At 38.7% G+C, this 26901-nt stretch overlaps 2 protein-coding genes across 2 annotated transcripts in view; one reads left to right on the forward strand and one right to left on the reverse strand.

Moving 5' to 3' along the window:
• Positions 1–5312, forward strand: part of aoc2 (amine oxidase copper containing 2) — a 48757-nt gene extending 43445 nt beyond the window's left edge. Inside the window, 5 exon segments of the mRNA XM_051073794.1 lie at positions 400–422; positions 424–519; positions 2648–2814; positions 4500–4632; positions 4748–5312. Of these exon segments, the coding sequence (XP_050929751.1) occupies positions 400–422; positions 424–519; positions 2648–2814; positions 4500–4632; positions 4748–5038 (710 nt within the window). The 3' untranslated portion in view covers positions 5039–5312.
• A 10049-nt stretch (positions 5313–15361) lies between these two features.
• LOC108874380 (proteasome activator complex subunit 3-like) lies at positions 15362–26865 on the reverse strand. The gene is made up of 10 exons (XM_018662815.2): positions 26577–26865; positions 24289–24321; positions 24084–24146; positions 23278–23382; positions 21317–21368; positions 20546–20661; positions 20136–20204; positions 18089–18211; positions 17455–17541; positions 15362–16984 (listed from the first exon to the last, which is right to left on the reverse strand). The coding sequence occupies exons 1-10, from the start codon at positions 26616–26618 to the stop codon at positions 16904–16906; spliced, it is 771 nt and encodes a 256-aa protein (XP_018518331.1). The 5' UTR covers positions 26619–26865; the 3' UTR covers positions 15362–16903.
• Positions 26866–26901: the final 36 nt, after the last annotated feature.

Raw genomic sequence — 26901 nt, forward strand, 5'->3', positions numbered from 1 at the left:
ACCATTATAAATCACAGAGACTGGCTGTGTGTCCATTGTGTTTTGATCTGAAACTGGTGTAGGAACATATAATACAAACATAATGTATGCAACTATAAGAAATTTCTCAGTCTACACGGTCTGCAATGTTATGAGCTGAGCTGAGGAGAATTAAGAGTGGGAGATAATTCTCTGCAGGTCAATCACTACACTACACATAGTCATTACACATAGACATTTGGTCCATCGTAGACACAAAATATTGAAAAGGGCAGCTTTATTTTAAAATTACATAGAAAAAATGAACACCTGACATGCACAGATGAACAGGAGAATCAAAATATTCAGTGTAGCTCTGTTTTGGTTTGGAAATGACAACAGAAATCAATGACAAACATTTTTGCACTGGTTCCTCTTCAGGAGTGAAGAATGTATTCCAGACCAAAAGACATGGAGTTTGTTAATGTGTCACTGCCATGGATGCCTGATCACTATGCTATGGTCCCCCAGCTGGTGGAAAATCAACTCAAAACAGAAAAGGTCTGTCTTTATTCACTTCCTTAAATATTCACATGAATTTAACTTTTTTAAGCAACATTTAAAAATAACAGGAATGAATAACAGTGTGCAACAAAGGTAAACGACTACATAACCATAAGCTTTTGAGAATTTGTAGACAGCATGAGGTGTTTTCTGCTAAGGCACCAGAATGTCTGTGTTACCTTTGTAAAGACTGCTTATGTGGACATCATTATTGATTTTGATTTGTTCCAGTTCATCACTGACATTTACTTCTTAGATCAAAATTCACTTTTATGAAGCAAAATTGTTAACTGTCCATAAAAAAAAAAAACATAATTATCCCTGAATATATGTTTTATTACCAGGGATTGTAAAGTAAAACACTGTAATAATAAAAGGCATCTGTTGTACACAGTAGAATCTTCATACTCACACTGTAAGTCATTTGTTATTAGATTTGGATGTGTTTTTTTCATGAATTTGCATATTTGTGAGAAAAGAAAATTATAATTAAAGCTGCAAGCAGTGTTGAACGGCCCTTGCACCCCGCGCCTGTTGGGGGACCTGCGGCCATGGGGTCTCTGCTGGTCGAACAATGCAGTTCTGCAACTGCGTGACTGCCAGACACAGAATGAATGAGTCAGAAGTCCCTTACTGCCCCCATCAGGTGGCGCTATGACTATACCTGAATATTGGCATGTAGATGTGGCATGTAGATTCAGGCCTTGACAGTTACCAAACGTGAAGTTTGGGGCAGATTGGACAGTGCATGCGGGAGTTACAACAACTTCCAGTTTAATGGCGAAGCATCGAAATTTGCTATGGCGACACAGCAAGGGCGTCTCATGAAGACTCACAGTCTTCACAATTCAGCACCATTATGATCTTAATGCTCGTCTGACCCCATTTGAGGTCAATCAGAGCAACCTACTTAGAAAAAACACATCATTTCCTGTTGCCAATAAGTGGAGCTATGATTATATCTGTATATTGGAATGTATGTTCGTTCAGGACAGATCTGTTGTCAAACCTGTGAAATTTGGGGCAGATCAGACAAAGTATGCATGAGTTACATCAACTTTCTGGTTAATGGCGAAACATCAAACCTCGCCACGGCGCCACAGACATGCCCTTCAACAGAACATCAAAATTTTCACAATAAGGCATCATAAATAATACGATGATGATGATAAACGATATGATAAAATCTGTAGGAGGAGTTCAATCAAATACAATGTCCCCAAATGCCAAAAATGTTTTTAAATTTTCAAATTAAAATTAAAATGGCTGACTTCCCGTAGGTTTGAGGCCATGATGTCAAGAGACTTTTTGGTCCGTCTCGGCATGTTACATCATGCCTCTGAATTTCATTCACCTCAGACAAACTAAGCCCAATGGCAAGGGGGTTTTGAGTATGTCCAAGGGGCCGCTATGGGGAATGGGTAGGCATTGTTGTCCCACCTTTAAACCGGTAGCATAGGAAGTCACAGAGCTGAGTTAACACAGACACAGACAACAGGGAGAAACCTGCTGTACACTACCTGCTCAGCACCAAACAGCAAATGGATGGAAACTAGTTGGTGAACATAATGGAGTATTTAGCAGCTGAAGAGAATGAATGCCATTGTTTCTCTGTGTCTACTGGGTGTGTAAATAGGCAATTGGTGCTTGCTGACACAGAAGTCATAATGACTTTACAACTTTATACACTGACAATGATAGAGTTGTGTTTACAGGATCCAAACAACATCCATCCAAAATATCAATTAATACTGCAATAAGCAACAACCCCCAATAACCATCCTGCATCTGAGTTTGCAGAATGAGCTACTAAACAAAATCCACCAGGAAAAAATGCACCGCTAATGTCAGTTTGCAGGTTAGAGAGCTAATAAGCTGCAGCACATTAAACTGCATGTAAATTTACTCGCATTTGTTTCGTTGGCCACTTTAGATGCTGATGTCACATTGTCTACCTATGGTTTTTAAGCTACTTTAAGCTTGTTACGTTGCTCCTTCATTCCCCTGTCGGGGCTCAGCCTGCCAGCTCTGCCATGATGTTCTCATGTACTGTTTATGCTGCAGTCAATAAAGTAACTCTTGAATCTTGAGTTTGGGACAAATGTCTACTGTGACACTTCCACAGGAGGCCGCTCTGCGTTACAACACCAAGAGTCCTCGTTACCTCCACATTGCCAGCAACAAGACCAACCGCTGGGGTCACCAACGTTCCTACAGGTTGCAGGTGTTCAGCTTCACAGGGGACCACCTCCCAGAGAGCCAGGCTGAGGAGAAGGCCATGTCCTGGGCCAGGTGAGACTGGACAGCTGCAAAATCAAAAAAACCTCACATCCTCAAAAATTAATGAAATGTCAAAGCATTTCCTTGATGATTAACAGTTGTATCAGACAGATACAGACAGATACCTGGAAAACTGGGAAATATGACCTCCAGCAGGCTCAGTTTAAACTTTAGGTTAAATTTATTCAAAATTATTTTGGTGAAAATCAGAGTCAGTACTTGCTGTGCAGCATGACTGGGAAGCAACAATGATGGGATGAGCCCCCCTGTGGACAGGGATGTCTTGGAGACAGAGTGTATGTTTGTGTTTCTATGTCTACATTTTTTTCTCAGTTCAAAGCACAAAGCACCTTTGAGAACAGAACATACACTGCCTAATGGAGTGTGTTTGTGCTTTCATCTCCCCTTTTTTGGATATTCTAGTTCTCTTTATTAACTCTAAGAAAAAAAATAATTTTTATATTTTTATTATTTTTCTTTTATACTTATTCAAGACAAAAACTAATTCAAAAAAAGAGTACACATTGCTCACATTTTTGCCTCTTTCTATTAACTCCCTGTCAGTGTCAGAAGTAATTCTAAGGTCCAGTTTACTGCTAACTTCATGGAGTATCCAAGTCAAGCTGGAGAATTTACACCAGATTACATCGTTTCCGACTGAGGAAAAGACGAGCAGAGAATTATTTTTTTCAACTATTTGGACCTGGTTAATGCAAGGGTTCACATTTAGAAGCTATTAGATTTGGTGTTCTTATCTTTCTAAAACGGACTGTACATGCACCACAGCCGACATCTGTCTGGCTTCTGGTCTACAGTTTGCTAAGCTGTTTTTAAGCATCTTATACCACAGTGCACTTCACCCTCTTTTATGTTTTTGAATAATTTGTTATTGCACAGTTTGTTATTGTTTTCAGTATCAGTTGTGGTAATAAACATAGCATAGTCAGACTGGCAAACAGTGGTCCAGTGGTCTGTAAAAGAATCTAGTTTTTACTGGTCCTCTCAGTGTCTTTGCCACAGCTGTCTCTGTGCCTGTCATTCAGGGTTCACTACAACCATCACCACCTGAGCCCCCTGTAACTTCTGATTTAACAAAGAACAATTGTGTTTTTCTTATGAAAAGTTGAATTCATAGTTAATAAAACACAGCCTTCATGAAATTAAATATGCTCAGGGTTTTTTCAGTAGCTATGGTGTCTAATATTAGCTAATAGCTAGTAGATGTAAAATACATGATAGTGGTCAAATCAAGTCAAGGCAGGTTTTATTTATATGCCAAATCACAACAGAAGTTACCTCAAGGCACTTTTCACATAGAGCAGGTCTAGACCACCGTACTAGTAATCAGAATATGTCTGGATTATGGACTGTTAGTCAGACAAGACATTAGATGTCACCTTGGACTATGGGAAATTATAATGAAAATAACCCTTGGACCCTTCCTACTGCTACACTTTGTCTATTGGTTGAAAACATATCCAATATGTTTATTACAAAAGTAGTAAAAAGAAGTAAACATACCATACATCACCACTTAACATGTTGTTTCATGCCTTGGTTCCATTCAACACTCCCAGAGTGTAACACTGATGCCATTAAGGCAATAGACACAGGAGGATCTTGGGAAATGTAAGGAAATCAAATGTGTTGTTTCCTGTACTGACCACTCTCTCTGTACCTCCTCTGTCTGGCTCCAGGTATAAGGTTGCCATCACCAAGCATAAGGACTTAGAGCAGACCAGCAGCAGTCTGTACAGTCAAAACAACATCTGGACTCCAGCTGTCGACTTCAGCAAGTACATTGACGACAACGAAAACATCGAAAATGAGGTGTGTTGAGCTGGAATCTACATGTATAAATACTACCAGAATAACTCATATGTTATATTAGACAATTTAGCTAAAGGAGTTTATTTAGCTAAAGAATTTGCATGTGTATCTGCAGGACCTGGTTGCCTGGGTGACCACCGGTTTCCTCCACATCCCTCATGCCGAGGACATCCCCAATACAGTAACTGTGGGAAATGGGGGTGGGGTCCTGCTGCGGCCCCACAACTACTTTGATGAGGATCCATCCATCCATTCTGCTGATGGGGTATACTTTGGCCCGGGCAGTGAGAACAGCTGTGACAAGAACAGGATGGCATGCCTGGCTCAAGACACCTGCAGTCCTGTGCTGGAGCCCTTCACCTATCATGGCTTTGATGGAGTCATGAAGTTTGAGGACTGGCTCTGATTTAGTGATCACTGCTAGCTAACAGTTTCCAAGCCATGATGATTTCAGAGAGAGGCTTGGGCTTATTTATCAATCTATCATGAAGCTTTTGTCAATTTTAACATGTTTATAGAAGCAGTTCAGGACAGCTTTTTGTGCTACACGTGTTTTAAAACTGTACTATGCAAGAAATTGAACAAAGTATTTTTTCAGTATTTTCTTTCTGAGCATGAGATAAGAAGATTGATACCACTCTCAGTTCTGTGTGTTAGAATAAAGCGGGAGGAAACAGCTAGCCTGACTTTATCCAAAGTTATATCAAGACATGTCTGCTAGGGATGGGGGAAAGCAGTTCACATAAAAATTACCCTCTCTGATGAATCAATTCAGCAATGCCAATAGCCAATTTTTGTATGTAAGTAAAATTACAGTGCAGTGCTCAGACAATGTACAATACTTTATACCCCCAGCTGACCAACACACATTGCAGCGTGTGTTCATTGTGAATGCAACCTTCATCACGACTGGTTAGCATAACTGCCAGTTATGATGAAGGTTGCATTTCAGTGAAGTAAGAAGTAATTTTGGTTTTCAAATCATGACACCAAGAGTCAGAATCAGCTCTTTCGATCTTTCACACTTGGGGTATCCTACAGCATTTATGATTTACTTGATGAGAATGTAAATAAGTAAGTGATCTAGACGTCACAAATGGTTACAAAGAAAGGAATTTACAATTACAAACACAACAAAACTGGCAGTTCTTCCCTGCCTCCTGTCTTAATGCTACACCAGGCTAACCACATTCTCACTCCAGCTGTCTATCTATTCTTATCTATGCAGCTCTAGTTATTAGTATACCAAGAAAAGCTACAGTGGAGAATAACATTCCGTCACCATTAACAGGCTTTTACATTCTGCCTATCCTAATCACTGGTGGGCAACCCTCGCATTGGCCAGGAAATGATGAATCAACCATTGAGAATGAAATTTACCACTGTCTCTCTGAAATATCAGCATTTTGGACTGCCACTGAGGTTTCCTTCTGCAGCTTGAAACATCCATGTTTTCGATCATTACCCACAAGTCATGCAACTACTGACCATTTTCCAAGCATATATGGTTTTGGGGGGTTGTTTTTTTTTCTTTTTGTTTGTTTGTTTGTTTTTTTAATACTGACTTCCCACCTTATAGATGAGCATTGGTTTTCATTAATTTCATTGCAAATACAAAAAACGCAACCGTGTCATTGCCTTATCTGTTGTCAAAGCTACACCGTCATTACATGATTAGCCTGTCAAAATTGTCGTGTTTAAGGGTGCTCTGACAAATGATAAGATTATTATTTTGTCACAATTTATTGCTTTACTTACCGTTAATAACAAGATCATTCACTGCAAGCACATATTTTATTAGTAACAATTTCTGCCTGAGATTCATCACAGTTTTTTTTTCAAAACCTTACAAGTATATCCTCAGAAATGTGACCCGTAGTTTGAGATTTTGCAAGCAAAGGGGTTATCATTGTCATCATTGTAATTATTATCTTTGTTTTAGTTTTGTTTGCATTATTTTTGCTTTTATGACAATAATCTCTTTTTAGCACAAAATCAAAATATGTCCATATGCTATTGTGGAAGACACAAGAATTCTTTTTTTTTTCCTTTCTGGGTTTCTTACTGTTGAACAGCTGTGATGTATTCATTGTAAACTGACACTGTACTGTCACATGTGTGCAGTGCTCTACTACTCAGTCCAAAGCGGGCTCACTCTCTGATGTGGCCTGAGGCTGTGACTACTGAACTAATGTTTGATTAGTTTATCATTTTTAGTATATTTTTCTACAGTGCATCATTCGGAGCAATTGTGTTGTTGTTTTTGTTGTTTCTTCTTTTAATAAAAGGAGAGAATTTTTGTGTAAGATGGTCTGCTGCATTTGGTCTTTGAAAAATATTAATGTTATTAACTCTCTCTCTGTGTGTGTGTGTGTGTGTGTGTGTGTGTGCGTGCGTGTGTTTGTGTGAGTGTATGTCGCTGAAGTTAAACATTGTAAGCGGTTCTCTGCCTCAGATGTCAGTTTCCGCTGTGACTTGTACTTGTTTAAGAAAGGCAGTGACAGGATGTTAACAACAAAAGAAAACAGGAGTCCGATGAAAAATCCAACAAAACCTGCACTTAAAGGCCAGATAAGGCCATGCTGAACTTACCATTACCATTATATATATATACATATATATATATATATATATATATATATATATATATATATATATATATATATATATATATATATATGCACATATGCACAATACATATTTAGAACCTTTACTTAGTGCTCAGTTTAAATGAGTCTTCTTGGATTTCACACTGCTCTGCACACCTGGATTTGGATTTTCTATGGTGATTACATCACACCCTGCAATACCCTTACCTTGGTTAACTGATTAAATCTGGGGGCTCCTTCCTGACCAAAGTCAACAAATGGTCTCGTCTGTGTCACTGTGAGGTCTGTGAATGCAAATACCCATTCCTTCTGTGATCCCAACTGTAGTTGCACCCTGACATTTCACCACTCATGCAACCTTTGTTCACCCTGCATTTACGTAAAGCATGACCACTGCCCCTTTACCCGCTGTAAAACTGTCCTCCTGCCCTTCACTCTAGGTAAGTTTACTGTCTCAGATTTGCTCTGTGCATTAGTAAACTGACCATATTCTAGAATACTAATAAACCACCACCACCACAGCAAACTTTGAACTAAGGACAAATAATTTTTCTTCAATAGCAGCCAGGTCCGGGAAGAGTCCTGGTTGCTCCAGACCTCTTCCTGTTGTGATGCCCAAAGGTTGGCCAGGGGATGAGGGGAATAACAATTTTAAAATTACCCAGGGAAAAAAGGAAACAGGAAACTGAAAACAAATGCAACAACCAAAGTTTTATTTACAAAACTAACAGAAATGTTTGTGTGTATGTGTCCATATATTATTGGATGTGGACTGGATGTGTCCTTGATCATGTAAAGCTACTTTCTACTTTTATGTTTGCCTTGTGATATTTAAGTCAATAAACTAACAAACTATTAATGTGTGAGGGGGGGTGACAACAAAAATGACAAGATGTATAAGGTACAACAGAGTTAGAGTTATTGAATCAAGGTAAGTATCACCTCAGCACAGCCTTATCTGGCCTTTAAGTGCAGGTTTTTGCTGGATTTTTCATGGGAGCCCTGCTCTCTTTTGTTATTAACATCCTGTCACTGCCTTTTTTAAACAAGTACAAGTCACAGAGGAAACTGACATCTGAGGCAGAGAACCACTTACAATGTTTAACTTCACTGACACACACACACACACACACACACACACACACACACACACACACACACACATGTGTATAAGCCTCACACTACTTTTGGTTTTCCCAGGAGGGAGAAAATTGAAACCAGACCAGTGAAGAAAGGGCACAACTGCCCCCAACCCCCATCCCCCAAACTCCATTCCCAGACCAGAACCAGAAGATGAGATATGAGTGCATGTAAGGTTCAGTGATCGTTAATGTGTGTGTGTGTGTGTGTGTGTGTGTGTGTTCAATATCTTGAATATCTTTATAGCCTTGTATTTTCTCAAGGCAGCAGTAAAGAAGAAAAAAAAATGCAAGTAACAGCCAAGTTTAGCTAATAAAATGTTGTGTAACCAATCCAAACAAAGACAAAGGTGAGAAATTATTGTATGAAATAATATTTATATGTGGTTTATATGTGATCAAGAGCTATTCCTGTATGTGGGTCATTGACCCTTTCATGCATGAATTATGAAGTCCTCAGTCAGGATTTTTTTCAATTGAAGAGCTATGTATTTAACAAACCAATCAATAGAATTATATATTATGTTAAAATTATAAAATAATACCAATGTCTAATAATGTTAATCTAACATGTTCACATATTACATATATCCTTTCAGCCTTTCTATCATGCCTTGTACTTGAGCTCTACAAAATATAAAAGACACTAACTGTTGCTTTCATAATGTCAAGACATGTACATTATTTAGGTTAAATTAACCACAGCTTGCCCATCTTGTTTAATAATCAGGCATACAACATTTTACTCTGAAAATTGTGACAGCAGCAGCTGAGTGACACAGACAGGTGAGCTGCAGGCTCTCAGGTAAGCTCTGATGTTACATGCCATGTCTTATCCTTGAGGGTTGTGGGGGCTAGCCGACATTGGACGAGAGGCAGGGTACACCCTAGACAGATTGCCAGTCTCACAGGGCTGACATATCCAGACAAACAACCATTCAGATTCACACTCACACCTACAGTCAACAATTAACCTGCATGTCTTTGGACTATGGGAGAAAGCTGGAGTACCCGGAGAGAACCCACACAAACTCCACAAAGTAAAGCCTGAACCTGGGGGTTCAAACCCCGAACCTTCTTGTTGTGGGGCACTGCCATGAACAAGAATTTTAAAGTAAATGATACATGCTACAGTGGCCTGAACAGTAGCACAGAGAATCACAGTATTCAAGATGAGAAAGGACAAAACAATGGATGATTTGCTTATGTTATTGGAAAAATGAGGTGGTGTGGTTTTGTAATATTTCTTAACTCAAGAGAACAGGACTGAATAACTGACTCAAGATGCTTCTCAGATTTCTGCTGGAAATCAAAAATGACCCCATGTTTCTGGAAACAAACTTTGAGTTACAGGCCAGTAACACAGTACACAATATTGGGGTCACAAATGGGGCAAACCAAAATGCTGCAATATAAGAAGAAAGAAGTCTAGCAGGAAGGAAACATGAGCATTCGGATGATCAGACAGATTGTAAACACACCCCAGGTTAGTCAAACTTATTTGGATAAATAAAAGAAAACATGTGGCAAAAAATACTATCCAAACTACCTGCTGTAAACAGCCATCAACACTGAGTTCATCACATTTCCTAAAAAAAAACAACAAAAGTAACAAAAGATTTTCATAGTTTTTACTACATTACATACAGCCACAAATGATAAGAAATTGGAAAATTGGAATTAAAAAACCCTTTAAAAACCCACTACACCCATACATAGTCTGCCATTACTATTCTGGGATAGATATTCTTGGAATTTTTAGAAACAATCACAGCAGTGGGTGGGCCTTATCCTCACTAAACTGCTCTAGTTCTGTAACATCTGGAGGCTGTAAGTAGCAAGTTTTCTGAGTGGCTACTGACAACATAAGTTTTTGTTGATTTCCCAACATATAAGCTGGGCAGCTTATCAATGTGTCCTTCCCTAAAACAGTAAGGGAAAGGAAGGAAACCAAACACAATGGCGCATCAGTGGAAGACTTATTAAAGGCTGCAGGGAAAGCAGCCTCAGCTACTTCAAAGCAGGTTTGTTACATTGTGTTCTATTTTGTGTAATATTCCCTGTCTAATTTTCAGACAAGAAAATTGCAATTTATAACAAATAGTTATATAGTTAGATTTGGTAAAAAAAAAAAAAATAAAATAAATAAAATACATCTTTTGTTCAGATGATGAAATTCTAGGATGAATTTCCTTTTTGGTGAAACCAGTGTTATTTCTGACCAGTAAAATTGCAGTGCTGTCACCGTGTTTACTATTGCACGACCAGACTAAAAACATATTCCTCTGTGGCAGATATCATCTGTCAAAGAGGATATAATCCCCCATGAAGTCAGTTTCCTATAGCTGTGATGAACACTAATGTGTTATTTGCTAGTCCTCCATTGTGAGAAGTGCCTCCTAAGAGGACAACTGGTGTCAACTGCAAAGAAACAGATGGAGTTTGACCAGTGTGCAGAAAATGAAAGGTATCTATGGACTGAATAAGGGCTGTCAACTCCCTGGACCACATGACCAATGCTGCCATCAAGGAACTTCCAATCATGTAATATTAGATTGATCCGTTTATCAGTCTCATCATACAAGAACAGATAATGAAACTATCATCAATCATCCATCCATCCATCTGTCCATTATGTATACCACTTATCCATTAAGGGTTGCAGGGGGGATGGAGCCTATCCCAGCTTACATTGGGCGAGAGGTGGAGTACACCCTGAACGGATCACCAGTCCATCACACAGCTGGACATATAGAGACAAACAACTATTTACACTCACATTCACACCTATAGGCAATTTAGAGTCACCAGTTAACCTGCATGTCTTTAGACTGTGGGAGGAAGCTGGAGTACCCAGAGAGAACCCACACAAGCACAGGGAGACAATGCAAACTCCACACAGAAAAGGCCTGGGGGAACTGGGGTTCAAACTGGGAACACAGTGCTAACCACTGCACACTATGCTGAGCATAACCTTTGGGGTGGTGAACCAATTGATTAAGCATGCTCAGACCAAAGTTAAAGCTATGATCAAGGTGTTGTTGTGACATGCTTGGCACTGAATCACATCTCTCCGTGGCTGGACCAGAAGGGAGGGCCCACTACTCATTCCTCTAGATAGATACTTTACTTGTCCCCATGGGGAAATACATATATCCATACAGAGTCAGCAACTGACATACAAATAGATATACTAATACTCCCATACCCAGGTCTGGCAGCTTGCATCAGAGAAGGCTATCCATACCAGCTGGGCATCCTGCTTAGTTTTTATGTATTATTTCTTTAAAGTGGCGCAGTGGCTTGTGGAACAAATCAAATCTTGGACCTGTTCAGTGTGCCTCTGTAAAAGCTTTCCATACCTGGTGAGGTGATCCCCCAGAGTTTACTGGCTGTTGTTACTGGTTTTCTGACTGGTCCAATCACGCACCATGAACCAAAATCTATGGTTTATAGTTCAGTGTAGACAAGGCACAGCGCAAAGAGCATATGTTTATCTTGGTGCCATTGCATTTAGGGAAAGTCAGGAGGAAAGAATAAATTTGAACTCACTGTCCTTCAAAAGAAATTTGGGGGGGGGGGGGGTCAACTTTATTTTAGGACAGTGGAGATGAGAGAGGAAACAGGGAGAGAGAGCAGGGGAATGACACGCAGTAAAGGTCCGGCTGAACCGGGAGTTGATCTGGGGACCAGCTGCTTAGTGAATGAAAAATGAGTACTTTACCCTGCACAGGCTCTGCGCTTTACTAAGTCATCTGGCATTTGTTGAAATTGCAGGACAAGGGGTAGGGGCGTGTCAGGCAGTGGGAGTAAACTGGCAGTAGTAGGCCTTAAACTTGAGATGGCTAGTCTAAATTTAGCTGGAGTCTTTACAACGACTTTGCTGCTGTTGTTTCCATTTTCAGATATCAATGTAATAATGTTTGGACAAGTAGCAAACACAAGTAGACGTTGTCCAGGGACACCTAAACACACCTGCACAGACCAACACTCATGCAGTGCACACAGCAAGAGTTCCCACTCACCACTCACAATTGAGTGAGGACAAATTTATTACAGCAATTTCAACTGAGGATGCAAAATAATAAACATGGGTTTGTACCCCTATAGAACTGGTGTTACTGAACCTGCTTTTTCCTTCATCCTGAGTGCTGTGAAGGAATTCCCAGGCACCACACACCTGACCTCTGTGTAGTGCTTTTGCAAAAGGGCAGGTGTTGTTCAGTGCTCACACAGCAACAGCATTATGGAACCTCCCAAATCTCAGTCGAGAAATAATCACCATAGCTATACTAAAGCAAATAACTCCACTGACAAAACCTCTGTTTTTATTTGTGAGCCATGAAAGCCAGGTACATACACTGTCTACTGCATAGACATCAAACACAAATCTAAAAACACATAACTAAATAATGCTGCTTTGAGCAATACATAACATTGTATACAAAACTAAAGCTGACATTCCTTGCACTTTCCCATGAGAAGTAGGGTATACTATTTTTTGGTTTATGAACCAGTGACATAGGCACTTTTTGCAATACATTTAAATAAGTGGCTTTGCTGGAATGTGACTTTTTTGTATTGTATTTATAATTTCATATCTTATGAATATTGTCAATTTTTTTTTCTTTTTCTTTGCTATAGTACAACTTCTTCTAGTGTGAAGTAATTGTTAGCTTGTAAACTGTGCCAATTGGATGATAGTCAACTTAAAAGATAAGTCCAGTATTTTTGAACCATGTTTTGGGTGTAAATGCCTGATAGAGACAAAACTCTTTGGAATCAGTGCAGTATTGAGCAAGAATGGTGTACCTGACAACTGCAATAGCAGCTGCAAGGTAATCCAATTGTGCAGTTGTCCACCAAAAAGCTTGTTTTTTTTCACTGAAAGGCTCAGGTTGTTATTATACAACATTGTGGATATGATCCCTAATAGTTTTTTCCCAGAGAAATATAGTGTTTTATTAAAGAGTAAGGTCCTTTTTGTTTAATCAGAAACATCACAGTACATCAGTACCAGACTCCACTGACAGTTAATAACTGTTAGTGTTATTGTGTGACTTTTAGTAGTGAAAGAAGTGTTGACATCCTTTACATACATAGAAGTACCACACAGTAACTAACAAATACCCAGTTGGATTACACTGCGTCAGCTGTTCATCGTTGCTGAGTATACAGTTCATGCTCAATACTGCACTGACTATTTTTATTTCAAAAGTTTTTGGATCAATTATCTATCCTCATCTATCATATACACCCATAAAAATACCAGAGTTACCCTGTTAGAGGGAAAAGACAATATGATTTATATATATATGCAAAATTAGTAGCTGACTTTTCCTTATGAGACAAAATATCAACTCTTAGAGAGATAAAAACATTACTTGTGGGAAACACTGAAAGTACAGTATGGCAGTAAGTCACACACTTCAATCAAGGCTGTTACTTTTTATTTAAAATTCAAAATACTGTTTGAATAATAAAAACACTGAAGGACAGGTTTACATTGTTTTCAAGTCAATGTTAATGCAATACTCCCGTGTCTATACTGTATGTACATTAGAGGAGTTATTGGTGGGTGCAACTGGTCCTCCAGTCCATACTGGCCATTACAAGATCCCTTCCTGATGCAATTCCAACGTAATGTTCCACTGGAAGACTGAGGACAAAATCCAGAGTTTCTGTTCTGTGTTAACATATATTCTGAAGATCAGAGTCTTTGGTAGATACCCCCTTGATTTGGCTAACTCACTGATGAAGTAATGTAAACTGAATTTGTATGCATGTTTTGTCCCACATAACCTATACTGGAACTACTATTGTTGTCACAGCCAGTGGAGGCAAGAGGAACAATTACAGCTGCCAAGACTTGTTTCAGTGTTACAGTGTCTCATAATGTCTCAGTGAACTCTGCAATCAAAGCTGTATACTGATAAGACAATACTGTACCACAGGAAGCAGTACTGTATCCTGCTAACAATCCATCAGAGGGTGTCGTAGCACAGTTTGTTCCAACACTGCCTTTGTACAGACAGAGGGTTTGGAAGTCACACACACCAGAGGTTTGGATGCTGAAGGAACTGTTTGCATTAACTTTCAAGGCTTCATTTACTTCCTACCGGAAAGCTGGAAGTGAAGAAATTTCTTCATACATGAAAAAAGCCTGTTTACTATGAAATGTACATGATTTTCCAGATGATTTATATATATTTTTTTACATTGGGTACTTTACTGCTGACCTTTGCACCAGTTAAAGTTATTCACTGGACTTGAGCTGCTGAAATTTCAATAAACACTGGAAAAATGGTGGAGGTCTAAAACATTCGACTGGTAATATATAAGCCACTATAAGACAGACTTTAAAAAAATGTGAACCTGTTCTTCAAATACAAGAGGTTGATAAGTTTGTGGCCTGAGGTAGACAGAGATGAGTTAAATAGCTCACATTATACACAAAAGGACAACATCAGCCTTTATGTAGATATCTGCTGAATGTGGATCTCCTCCACCACCCGCCCTATTCACCAGCTTTGGCCCCTCAGGCTCACCCAGTGTCAGCTGGGATAGGCCTCCTGGATGAAACAGAAAAACCACAAAAGTTATTAACTTCAAACTCTGTAAAGACTTGAACTGCAAGTGCGTGTAACAAGAACTGTTTAACTCCTCCTTCTGCCTTAGGCCACAAACTTATCAATCACCCTCTGTAGCTGGCACACAACAGGAATCTAGTTGTTGAATATTATACAGCGATTTATCAAACACTTTAGGAAACAGTACAAACAATTAGCATTCCCGGTTTGAGAGGTCAATCCCGCTCCATCTCTCAAACTGTGTGGACACTTGAGAGGCTCCAGATTTTGTGCGTCAGAGATTAATTTAAGTGAACTTTGCACAAGCAGAATGAGAGGAGGTCGCTTCGTGATGGTTAGTGAAAACATCTCACCCTGTTCCTCACAGAAATGAATGGGAGTGACATCTTGATTTTGAGGTGACAGCCGTAACTGGCATGTTCCTTTATTCGTTTGCTTAAAAACCTGTTTCACTCAAAAACTTAAATAAAAGCTGGATAAAACCACATTTCGCATGTACTTTGAAGACGGTCCCTCACTTCAGTATCATTTTCCATACTACTGTTGAGTTGCACAAGATTTTCAAAGTGTCAGTTTTCATTATCGAATGATAGGATGAAATGAAAAATCAATCTTTATTCTGCACTACACAATAAAACAGGTGAAAACTGATGATCGTGTTGAAAAGACTCCAGATTTTGTCTGAGGTAACTCAAGAGCAAAGAGAATTAAGGCAGGGTCAGTTCACTGCCAGCAGTGAATCAGTCTTACTCTAAAAAAAAAAAAAAAATAAGTACATCTGTGTGGGTGTAGCATGGGTGTACAGGGCCTTTCAAAGCCAAAATAAAACAGCAACACAGTTTCTGTATTTAAAAAAATATATCTGAATACATATCATCACATGATCCCAGTCCCAATTGCTGTGTGGGACTGTTCTAAGTTCCAGTTCAAGCCTGCTTGTTCACTAAAGACAGATGCATAGAGGCACATTACTGAGGATGAATGTAATGCCACCACATCTGCACAGGAGGTGCAACAGCATTCACTTATGTCACTAGACATAAATATATGACAAAAAACAAAACCAAAAAAACAAAGAAGAAGGATCTCCATGTCAGGAACAAAAAAGCTCCATAAAAAAATGTATATATATGCAAACAATCGCAGCTGCTTCCTGAAGCAGTGAGAAAAGCTGTCCGTATTCTATTTGAGCAATATAAGGCCAGGAGAGGACTAAGCAGAGTTGCATTGTGAAAGTCCATATTCTTCAGCGATGTACACAGAATGTTTGAGGGGCAGGGGCAACTACTGAACAAAGGGAACTTTGCCTGGGTGGGTAAGGCAGAGAGCTAAAAAAGAAACCCAAGGAAAAAAAGGAGGAAAAAAAAAAACATTTAAGAGCTGTTGATAAATCCTGGAAGGCACAGCATCCAGAAGACTCTCAATACCCAGACAGGAAGAGAAAACAGCAGGAGCCTATGAACTTCAGTCCCAGCTGAGCAGCAGATGGGAGACAGGCTATGTAGGTGGTCTTTGTGACAACAGTGATTTGTCACAATACTAATGGGAAAACAGTCTGATGTCAGGTTCCAGAGCACTGGACAGCTAAAAGGTTAGATGTCAGAGAGCATGTTGGTGGCTGCAGAGTAAGGCCTAAACCAAAAATGGAGGAGGATCCCAACCACAGCTGTGGACAGCTCAGGGAGGTGTAGTTGCAATGTGTGTGTTGGTGTGTGAGAGACCCAGTTGGATAGGGTTTTATATATACACAACAGTGAGCACCATTTACCAGCTTATTTGATACCTCATGAATCATCCAGAGGTTGTAAAACCACCAGGTACTCCAAAACATGCTGGAAATTACTGGTCAGTACTGTTAGACCTACAGCTGATGATGTTGGTGTTGGTGTGTGTGTGTGTGTGTGTGTGTGTGTGTGTGTGTTTGTAGGGGTTGTCAGTAAAGAGCTTCAGAGTTGCTGCTTCTGGGTTTCTTAATCTTCTCAATGTTCTTCAGGATCATATCATGGAGAGTCACCTAAAAGCAGCAACAAGCAGAAATGTTAGAATTAGATTTGTTGTTAAATTTAGCATAAAGATTTAAAGGTCTGCAAAAATGAGTTAACAGGCTGCAATGAGCCCTAATCCAGGAATTCACACTATATATGACAGATGATTCAGTCATTCAGTTGGTCATAAAACATGTTATAGAAAAAATGGTTAAAACACAAATGTCAGGTCTAATGATAGCGGATAGCTATATTAAATACTGTACTGATGATGCAGCGTCATGTCTTCTCATTTTGGACTAATGTATGCTGGTACATGCATTACATCATTTCCCATCAGTACAAACAATAGCAAGCAATGCATTAATATCATCCTTTTCATTGAAGGTATAGTGCAGAGGAGTTCTTATAAATGAGAACCTAGAGATCAGGCTCCTCCTTTTCCTGCTTCACTGCAGCTTGTATGTATGAGGGTTTAAAAAGACAAGTCAGCACTCACATATTGATTCCTGAGCTCTGAAACAATAATCTTCAAACTGATGTACTCCTTCTCGTCAATCTCAGACACTGTCCTTCTATAGTCCTCCTGCAGAGTGGAGATGTAACATTGACAGTTCATCAAAGCTGTATTCTCAGACAAGAGCTCAACTCCAGTTATACACACACCAAGCACTTTATTAGGAACACCTGTACATCCTCTTATTTGTGCTATTATCATATGGCAGCAGTACAATGCATAAAATAGTAGCAGTTAATATATATTCATATATTATTCATCAGAATGAGGAAAAATGTGGCTGGTTTGAGTATTTCTGATGTTGATCTAACGGGATTTTGATCTGTTGATCTATGACAGTGAGTTCAGTGAACGTCAGTTCACTTCCTCCCAGTCTCCAGATCTGAATCCAGTAGAGCAGAGGATGTGGTAGAACAGGAGATTGGCAGAATCAATGTGCAGCTGACAAATCAGCAGAAATGATGTGATGCAGTCATATCAACATTGAATGTCATGAAAAACTGAGGATGTATAAGAGCAAAGGGAGGATTACCAGTATTAGTATGGCGATCTTAACAAAGTGCTTGGTGAGTGTATTGTATACTTTCTGCTGTACACCCATATACACACTACTTACCACGTGAGGGTACTTGGTGATTTTGGAGACAAGCTTGGCTCTGGTGATGTAATATCTTGAGATTTGGTCCAGGTAAGACACCGCCTCTGACTCTACTGTCCTCAGTTCTGCCACTGTCTCCTCCTACAGACACACACAGACATGCTGAAAATAGACACCATAAAACACATCCTGTCACACATGGAGAAAACCTCTTCAGTAATTTAAAGTTATCTTTCACTAACTGTCTTTTAACCACAATAATATAACAAACCTGCATGATTAACAGGTAAGTAGGCTGAGATACTTTAAATAAGACCTGATTGGTCAGAACCAAAACACTGATAAGCTCATCTGCATTTGGTGCAGCTATTTGTAGGCATTGCCTGCTGATTAGAAGAAATTTTCATTTTGTTTAATAATTGTGTGAGTTGTGGAACTAAGAAAACATTTTTGAACATTCTGTTCTGAGTTGAGCATTAAACTGTTGTTAGTATCTTATTGTCAGTGATTTACTGGCAGAGGAGACAGACAGACATACACACATACAGACAAACAGATGCAGAGCTATGATTACATCACTACCATCTGTATAACCATAGCAGCAGAATGCTTCCCAACAAAAAGACATCTTAATTAAAACCATCTTGACTGCACACCACTTACTCCTCTATTATTTGCTATGGAGAATGTCCATGCTCCCCCCAGTGTTAAACATACTAACTGCAATAAAGCCACTATTCACAAACATGTAAATATAAAACAGGAGTAAATATTAGTAAGGGGAGTCAATCAGACTAAGTCTAAAATAATCTGTGAAAAATGGGTAAATGGTTAATCCAGTTTCCTCAATTCGAAATGACTATACTTAAACTCAGAATGACAAAATTATAGCACACAGCATGTGCATACCATTTTAATCAATATCCTGTTAATTTCATTATCATATAGTGTATTTTATTTACTGACATCATCACCAACTGACACAGACCAGAACAGAATTATCTTAAAGCGTGTCCCCACATTTAACCTATAAACACACATTCTTAACATAATCAAAAAATTCAATCAAATCTCACATGGCACTCACACATAACCACATAACCATAGACTAACTTCTGGTAGTTGCATGTTCTCAGTCTCATCAAAATACAAATCCAATCCAGGGTCACACATGTAACCACACACTACTATGTAGTGTGTGACTGGATTTTCATACTGCATTTTACTGCATTGAGTTTGAATTCATTTGAGCAAATTACATGTTAATTTGAATTTATTCAAACTTGACTTTTTGAAGAATTGACAGGACCACTATATGGTTACACCATTACTACAAGGGCATGTTTTTGAGTAGCTTTTGAGGCACCTTTCAACTTAATAGCCTAAACTCCCCTTTGTAGAGGCACTAGCAGCCTCTGCTGGCTGTAAAGAATATCTATGTACAGTTTATTTGTGAAATCAAATAATAGACAATTTCAAGTGTGTTCTGTCAGTTTATCTTGCATAACAATGTGAGATTACTTTCATAACTTGGTATTACTGCATATTGTTGTTATTTGCTCCTTTACAGAAATTACACTTAAATCTGGTTGTTAATTCAATACTACAAATGACTTCCCCTTTATCTTTAACCATACACCTGCACAGTCAGCAAGCCAGAAGAGTTAATGACTGCACATATAGCTTTACTGACTGAAAAAAGTAGATTTCATGTTAGGTTACTCTTTCAGTACAATTCTGAAATATACAGTACATTTTAAGAAATCCGTGAGTGTCTTTGCACAGTCCATTTCCAAATGTGTATTTTGTGTATCCTTATTTTTGAATTTGAACAGAACAATCTGAGCAGAAACATCTGATGAAGCTGGTAAACACCCTGACAAGTCATGTGTAGATAAAGCACACTGGAGTAAAGTTTTAAGCTTACAATTAATACAGGCAGGACAGAAAATATTCTTTTTAAACTCATGGTACCAGCTTTGTAATGAGAAGCTATGAGTTATTTTAGCCTCATATCTGCTTATGAATCAAAACCACTGAAGTGAAGTCATCAGTGAAAACTGACCTGTATGGAGACACCAAAGTTGTTTCCATCTTCTATTCTTGGAATGAGCAGCTGGACCCACATCTTAACCTGATAGTACAGAGACATGGTGAGATTAGGATCTTCTCAGTGAACACTAAATGACAAATGGCTAAATAGTAAAAAATGTAAAGCATAGAGATATTATTAAAATAATATAGCCCAGTATTCATAATTTAGTATTCATTCATAATAATATACAGTCATAAATTTCTAACTTTTAGGCTAGTGCTATTTAAACTTATGGTGCTTTCACCCCCCACCAGTTCGGGTCAAATGAGCTGTGATGTTTTTGAGAATGATATTTTTCGAGAGAGAGACTGAGGAACGGTGTATTTTTACTTCAAGTTTCCCTTTTGTGTGTGTGTGTCTGTATGTGTGTGTACACTTACTGTGTTGCACTTCTCAATCAGCGTCCTGATCTCTGGTTTGACTCGTTCGATCAGGTCCATCAGCCTGGTGTTACATTTCAAAATTCCCTCTGGCATCATCGGTGTTTTTGTTTCCCCTGGGACCAAACACAGACAGTCCACATGCACAAACTGTTCTTCTCAGTAAAGTGTAATGTTGCAGCTGGTTTGCATTCTCACACTGCTTAATGATTTGGGCAAATAAAGTACCATCATTCCTAGCCATCGGTCCTAGCCTCGCAAATCCAGCTCACTGTCTCATTGTCTGTTCTGACAAGGCTCAACAGGCACTTGCTTGATCATAATAAGTGTTGAGTTACACTTGATGACTGCTAGTACTTTCCATCATTCACACATCAACACAAAACTCTTCTAAACCTAAACTAAAAGTGGAATAATACACAATTCACTATTTCAGAGTTGAGCAACACAATGATATGAGGGACTGCAGCTAACAATATCAATGATAAAAGATGTTAAAAGAAAAAATGGTAGTCACTATTTCTCAAAGTGTCTTGAATTCATCAATCATCAATAATCTAAAACCTTCAGATAGTTAATTGACACAGTAAACAGTACATTCATTCAGTATGTTCATTTGACTAGAACCAGAGAATGTTTGACAATTATGCCTGAAAAACAATCATTACAATGAGTTTCCTGTTCATCACCTAAGTCACTAAGAGTCTCATTTATACAAAACCCAGACACACAAAAGAAGATTATTTTAAAAAATCAGCTGTAGTTTTCTACCTTGTTTGCTCTGATCAGGGACTCCATCTTCTAGTTTCCTCTTCTTGGTATTCTGCATGACAAACAAAATGTCAAGATGTTATTTCTTTTTTAACATCTTAACAATGATGGATTAATTGCCATGACATTTGGTACAAATACCCATGCTGCCCAGAGGAAGGTTTTCATGATTCTGATCATCACTTAGCCTTTCATCTAGTGCCATCATTCAATCAAAATTTCAATTTATTGAACACTTTATGAATTAAAGACAGCTGAAAATCTAATGACATTCCATCAGACCCAGCTGTATTTTGTGTTTAGTGCTAACTACAAGGTTTCTGCAATGATCACCAAATGAAATTTAGGACTTTTAACAACCTATTTAATGCCTCATGGAATGCAGTTTACTTTCCTCACAGTCATACTGCTTTACAGATGACAGACAACCACTAGGGACAATACAGTGGCAAGAAAAAGTATGTGAACCTTTTGGAATTTCATGGTTTTCTACATTAATTTGTCATAATATATTATCTGATCTTCATCTAAGTCAAGGGTATTGACAAATAAAAATAGTAACACAAATGGTTTTTTTTTTTTTTATCTTTCATGTCTTTATTGAACACACTCATTCAACATTCAAAATGGTAGTGGAAAAAGTAAGTGAACCATTGGAATTAATAGCTGGTTGACATACTGTACTTTTTCTTGCCACTGTAAGTCCAACAATTATTTATTAAAGCTACAGCATGTAATTATTTTCTAATATTGTTTTAGTTGAAATATGCTCAAACACATTTTAATGAGGAGAGATGCTGTCAAGGCCTCTTAGAACAGCAGAAGCAGCAGTGATACTCCCCTGCTAACTAATGACAAACCAATCAAGGCCAAAGTCAAGGGTGGGAGCCTGCAGCTGTCGATCAATACGTGAACGCGATCTGGTTTACCACTCGTCTCACACTGAGGCTTCAAGTTAGTTTTCAGCTTACTTTTAAGTCACAATTTAGGTCCTGATAGTGCGGTCGTGACAGAGAACCACACTGACCTATTAGATAAACCTTTAGCTTCACATTTCCACTGGACAGTCAGGATATGGTGAAGGTAACACAAACCCTTCAACACTTCTCAGTTGTGATAACTGTGTGGGAGTCAGTGAGTTATGCTGTTTAGAGCTCATTACTCTGTGAGCCTCTAAATAACAAGGGTGCATACCTTGGTCTCATCTCTAATTCATTCACATGACACTACGCCTAGAGTCAGGAATCCAGGTTGTGCTGAGCTCCACATGGACTGTTAATTCACCCTCTGTAATCAAACTAATGAGCTCCAAAAAAGAAAAAGAAAAAAAAAAACACAGCCATGGTACAACAAGCCTGCCTAGCAGTATCAGTTATAGGGCTAACACTTTTCAGACAATTCAGAACAAGTGTTTTTATCAGCTGAATGTCAGGGCTGTCAAAGTTTTTGAATAGGGTTTTGTTTAAAGTAGTTCTCCTGTTTCTTCTGGACAGTCATGGATGGATGTCTATGTTTGTAATACTGACCTGCTACATTAAAATATTTATTCAGATGCACTTATTGCAATGCAGGTATTAAAGAGGTACTCTACAACTTTTGTTGAACTTCCATAAAGTTGGGAGACAACAGGTTAAAAAAGTCAAGGTCCAAAAAACACTAGATCCTATATTTCCCATGCAGTGTGTGCAAGAGGGTGATGAGAAAATATAGTTTTACTCTTGATGGGATCGGCTAGTAGGGAGCCACAGCCACAGAAATGTTCCCACACAGTCTCCATGTCGCCATCATCTCAGACATACAGTGGACTAACTCTCCTCCGTTTTTATTACAAGTGTGAATCATTCACTTCTTCACTAAAATCCATCCATCTTTCACAATGATTTAGGTTTTTTTTTTCAACAATTACTTTTTGTTTAGTTGAGCTCAACCATCTGTTATCACATGACTGACTGCAGACTCACCATGTCCATGCCATCATGGCTGTTAGTAAAGAGAATCGGGTCTGGGACTTTGAAGTTGATCTCTGAATGTATTTCCTTCAGGTCAATCACATTGAGAATCGGTTCCTGGATAAAGATCATGTGGAAAAGGATGAAAAAAGTACAGAAGCTTTGTACAAAAACAAGAAAGAAATACATATTTCATAGGCCTGAAAAAGCTAACACATTCAATGTATTTTTAGAATGATTAAGCCAAAAACACAGATAGAAAAGATGACAAGGAATGAGGAGAAGAGAGAGTTAAGTTTCCAGCCAGACTCAAATGGTGGACAGTGATTTTTGATTCTAGTCATTGCCTGTAGTTTTTCAGCAATAGTCATTCACTGGCAATTCAACGGTTCTGGCAGGATTCATCCCTCATGCAGACTCAGGCAATTTGAAATCAAGTTGCTTGAACCTGCATGAGGGATGTTTGAGATTGTGCTGAGCTTCTTCTTTTTTTTTTGTATTTCCTTTCCTTTAAAAATTGTCAACGGGTTAGTCACTGTTCTATGTTCTATGTACAGGAGGGGCTCTGCTATTGTGTAGTAGTAGCTTGGCACAGATGAAGTCAAGTGTGTCATGGCTTGTCTATAGAGAGCATGCTACATAGTTTTGGTATTTTTGTGGCTAGGCTTTCCTGGTAAGCCTGTGGTGCACATAGTAGTTTTAAACCACCCGTGCTCTTAGCAACACAGGTGCATACAAAATCAACCAGGACCGAAATCTGCAGGACTATATTATTATCTTCCTATATGGTGAAATGGCCCGTTAGTCAGGTAACTTACCTTAAGGAAGTGATCCAGCTCTAGGAGTTTTTGAGGGAAAAAGCTGGCGACCAGATGCTCGGCCTACAGTGGCAAACAGCAGAGAACAAGAGCGAACTTATTCTTACACTGTTAACATACAACATAAACTGAACCAAAGCAGAGAAAACATAAAAGAGAAGGAAAGCAAAGACATAATCAAAATATTCAAATGTATGATGCTCACCTCACTAGTGATCTGCTCCCTGAATGCTTCCACCTGTACCAACAGATTGAAGCGCAGTTAGAAACCACACTTTTTTTGGAGAGTGTAATGCTTGTATTTTGGTTAATGAAAGTATAATCTGACTGATGCATGATTTTATATGATCTGATGATATTGAGATTTGAGAATTTAAAAATGTGATAATAATACATTGACTGATTGAATCTTCTTTTCACAATCCACAATATAAATGAATATTTTTGTTGATGTTCCCTTACATTTGTTCTTTTTAACAAGCGCAACCGAGAAATGTTTTAGGCAAGAAGTTTTACAGCTGAAACATTAACTTACCAATGTTTCTAAATACAGCTCTGGTATTTCTCTGCTTACACTTCTTGTCATTAACTGGCTGACAAATTGGTCAGTATCAATATATCTGCATTGAGCAGCCAGTTAGGTTCTAATGTTAATTCATATTCTAAAGATTCTCTAAAGAGGCTATTATTCATATTTTACAATGACACTGTGAAAATAATGTGACCATGTGAAAGGGATAAGTGGTAGTAATGGGCCCACAGAGAATTATCACCTGAACCTGCATCTCTGCCTGGCTTTATGGAGCTTCATAGCAAGTTTCAGGTCATCGTCTCTGGTCCATACATTTATCTGTTTTGATTCACCCTCATTTCACCACCTTTCTTTTTGCAACAGTAGGCAGCAGTTTTCAGTGAAAAGTTCTACAGTACTTGCTCAGCACGAAACAGCAGATAGACACAGGTAACAGCTAAAGAGCCAGGTATTTCCATCAAGATTTGTTAAAGACCAAAACAGAGCTAAAAGAGAGTGCATACTGAACTTACACTTGCCAAGTGGCAAGAAACATGCTTCCAAATTAAAGCAAATGTTGCTTAGCGCCGGCTGTACATTTTATATTACATGTTACACCTCTATTACTGTCTTCCAACTTTATGCTGGCTTCATGTCTTTCCTTATATCTCTACCTTGTGGAACAATGGGGTAACTGCAAAAAGAAAAACACCCTTATTCAAACCAGACTGGTTCTCTAACAACGTAGTTTTTGTAACAGATTTACTAGATGTGAATGGTTTGTTTTTATCATATGATTTTTATGGAAACTTGGGATATGGATTTCCAAAACAAATCACATTGAGGTCTGTAGAGCCATCCCACTTGTTCATCTTCATTTGATATAGATTACAGAAAATTTGAAAGTAGTCAAGGAGGTGGACAACAGGCTAATTTCAGGGGTTATTAAGAAGAGTATTTTTGGAAACTAAGAAGATAGAATTCAAGTTCATGCATGTAATTCTGATTCTTTATATCTGAAAACTGCTTTCACTTGTTATCTATCTTGGCTGATTGTCCCCAAAGTTAAAAGGAAGAGACAAAAAATAAATAAATAACATCTATTTATCCCACTAGGGTTTAGATTAGAATAGATTCAGATTTGAGTATGTGACTTGCTCTTTTTGAAACCTTAGGACATTGTCGTCTTACATATTGTGTAGTCTTTAAAGTAGTATCTCAGTATTTGAGTTTTCCCACATTAGATTCTTATTAGACAATCTTCCATCTAATGTATGTGATTTGGTTCAATCCAATTATAACCATGGGCAAACATTCATACATCACAGTAGAAAGGCTCCAAACTTTCAAATACTTTATGACTGATTTTCTAAAATATTTTAAATCCCTACAATTTATCACAAATAACAAGAAGATCTGCTGGGGACAGATCCAGCGACGAAGTCTGAGCCTAAGATGATGGCTGCCTTACATCCATTTCAATGTTCCATGTAAAATAACTTGGTTATATGGATGTTAAAGAATAAACGCTGTCACAGATCTCCTGTTTAAAAGAATAACCGAAGCAACAAGACTGAGGAGAAAATGAATAGATTGTTTTGATGTCAAATTACAATGAAATCATGTTCGTATCTAACGGGATGAGAGTGTTTCTGTGTCCTCGTGTTGAGACTGTCAAGGCTGACGTCTAGACCGCAGCTTTACGTCTCTGCCTCCTGCTGCCGCCTCGCTCTCCAGGCGAGGTTTAGTTCATATTGGACGAGCCTGGTATTTAGGCTGGAGCTGGCGCATTCAGTTTAGAAAACTGGTGGAAATTAATATTTGGCAAAATAGAACTATAAAACTGAGACTAGGTGACATGAGTAGAAATTTTAGATGTCATATCATAGAAGAATGAAAGTGGGAGCTGAGTGCTCATCACAGACCGGCTTGGCGTTCAGGCTCGGTGTCTCTGAGGACTCGGGAAGCTCACACACACTCACCTGGGTTTTCAGCTCGTTGTCGACCTTTAGAAGGGATGACATGGCGTGAAACAAAAGTCAAACGCTGCTTGGGTGTTCAGCAAAGCCAAACCTTTCCACCGTGCTCAAGTCGCACCGCAGGTACCAAAGACGTAATCAGTCAGCGACAGGCAAATTCAGCCGGTGCGTTTGCTTTTCTCATCCTGAGGGGGTTTACATGACTGTCAGGATGTCAGTGTGATGTCACCGCTCTCCTAGACGAAGCTGTGATAAATTCCAACTAACCCCCGGTTATATCTCTTGTGATGGTGCGTTCGACTGCGCAGCGCTGACTTGATATCATATG

The sequence above is a fragment of the Lates calcarifer genome, linkage group LG11 (assembly GCF_001640805.2).
Source record: "Lates calcarifer isolate ASB-BC8 linkage group LG11, TLL_Latcal_v3, whole genome shotgun sequence".
Classification (NCBI taxonomy): domain Eukaryota; kingdom Metazoa; phylum Chordata; class Actinopteri; family Centropomidae; genus Lates; species Lates calcarifer.

Excerpts from the sequence above, each read along its gene's own strand:
- LOC108874380 (XM_018662815.2), bottom strand. The coding sequence starts at position 26,618 with ATGTCATCCCTTCTAAAGGTCGACAACGAGCTGAAAACCCAG. Across the intron at positions 21,369-23,277 it reads GCCATGATGGCATGGACATG|AATACCAAGAAGAGGAAACT; the intron begins GTGAGTCTGCAG and ends TTTGTCATGCAG. Across the intron at positions 20,662-21,316 it reads CCCTGATCAGAGCAAACAAG|GGGAAACAAAAACACCGATG; the intron begins GTAGAAAACTAC and ends GTTTGGTCCCAG.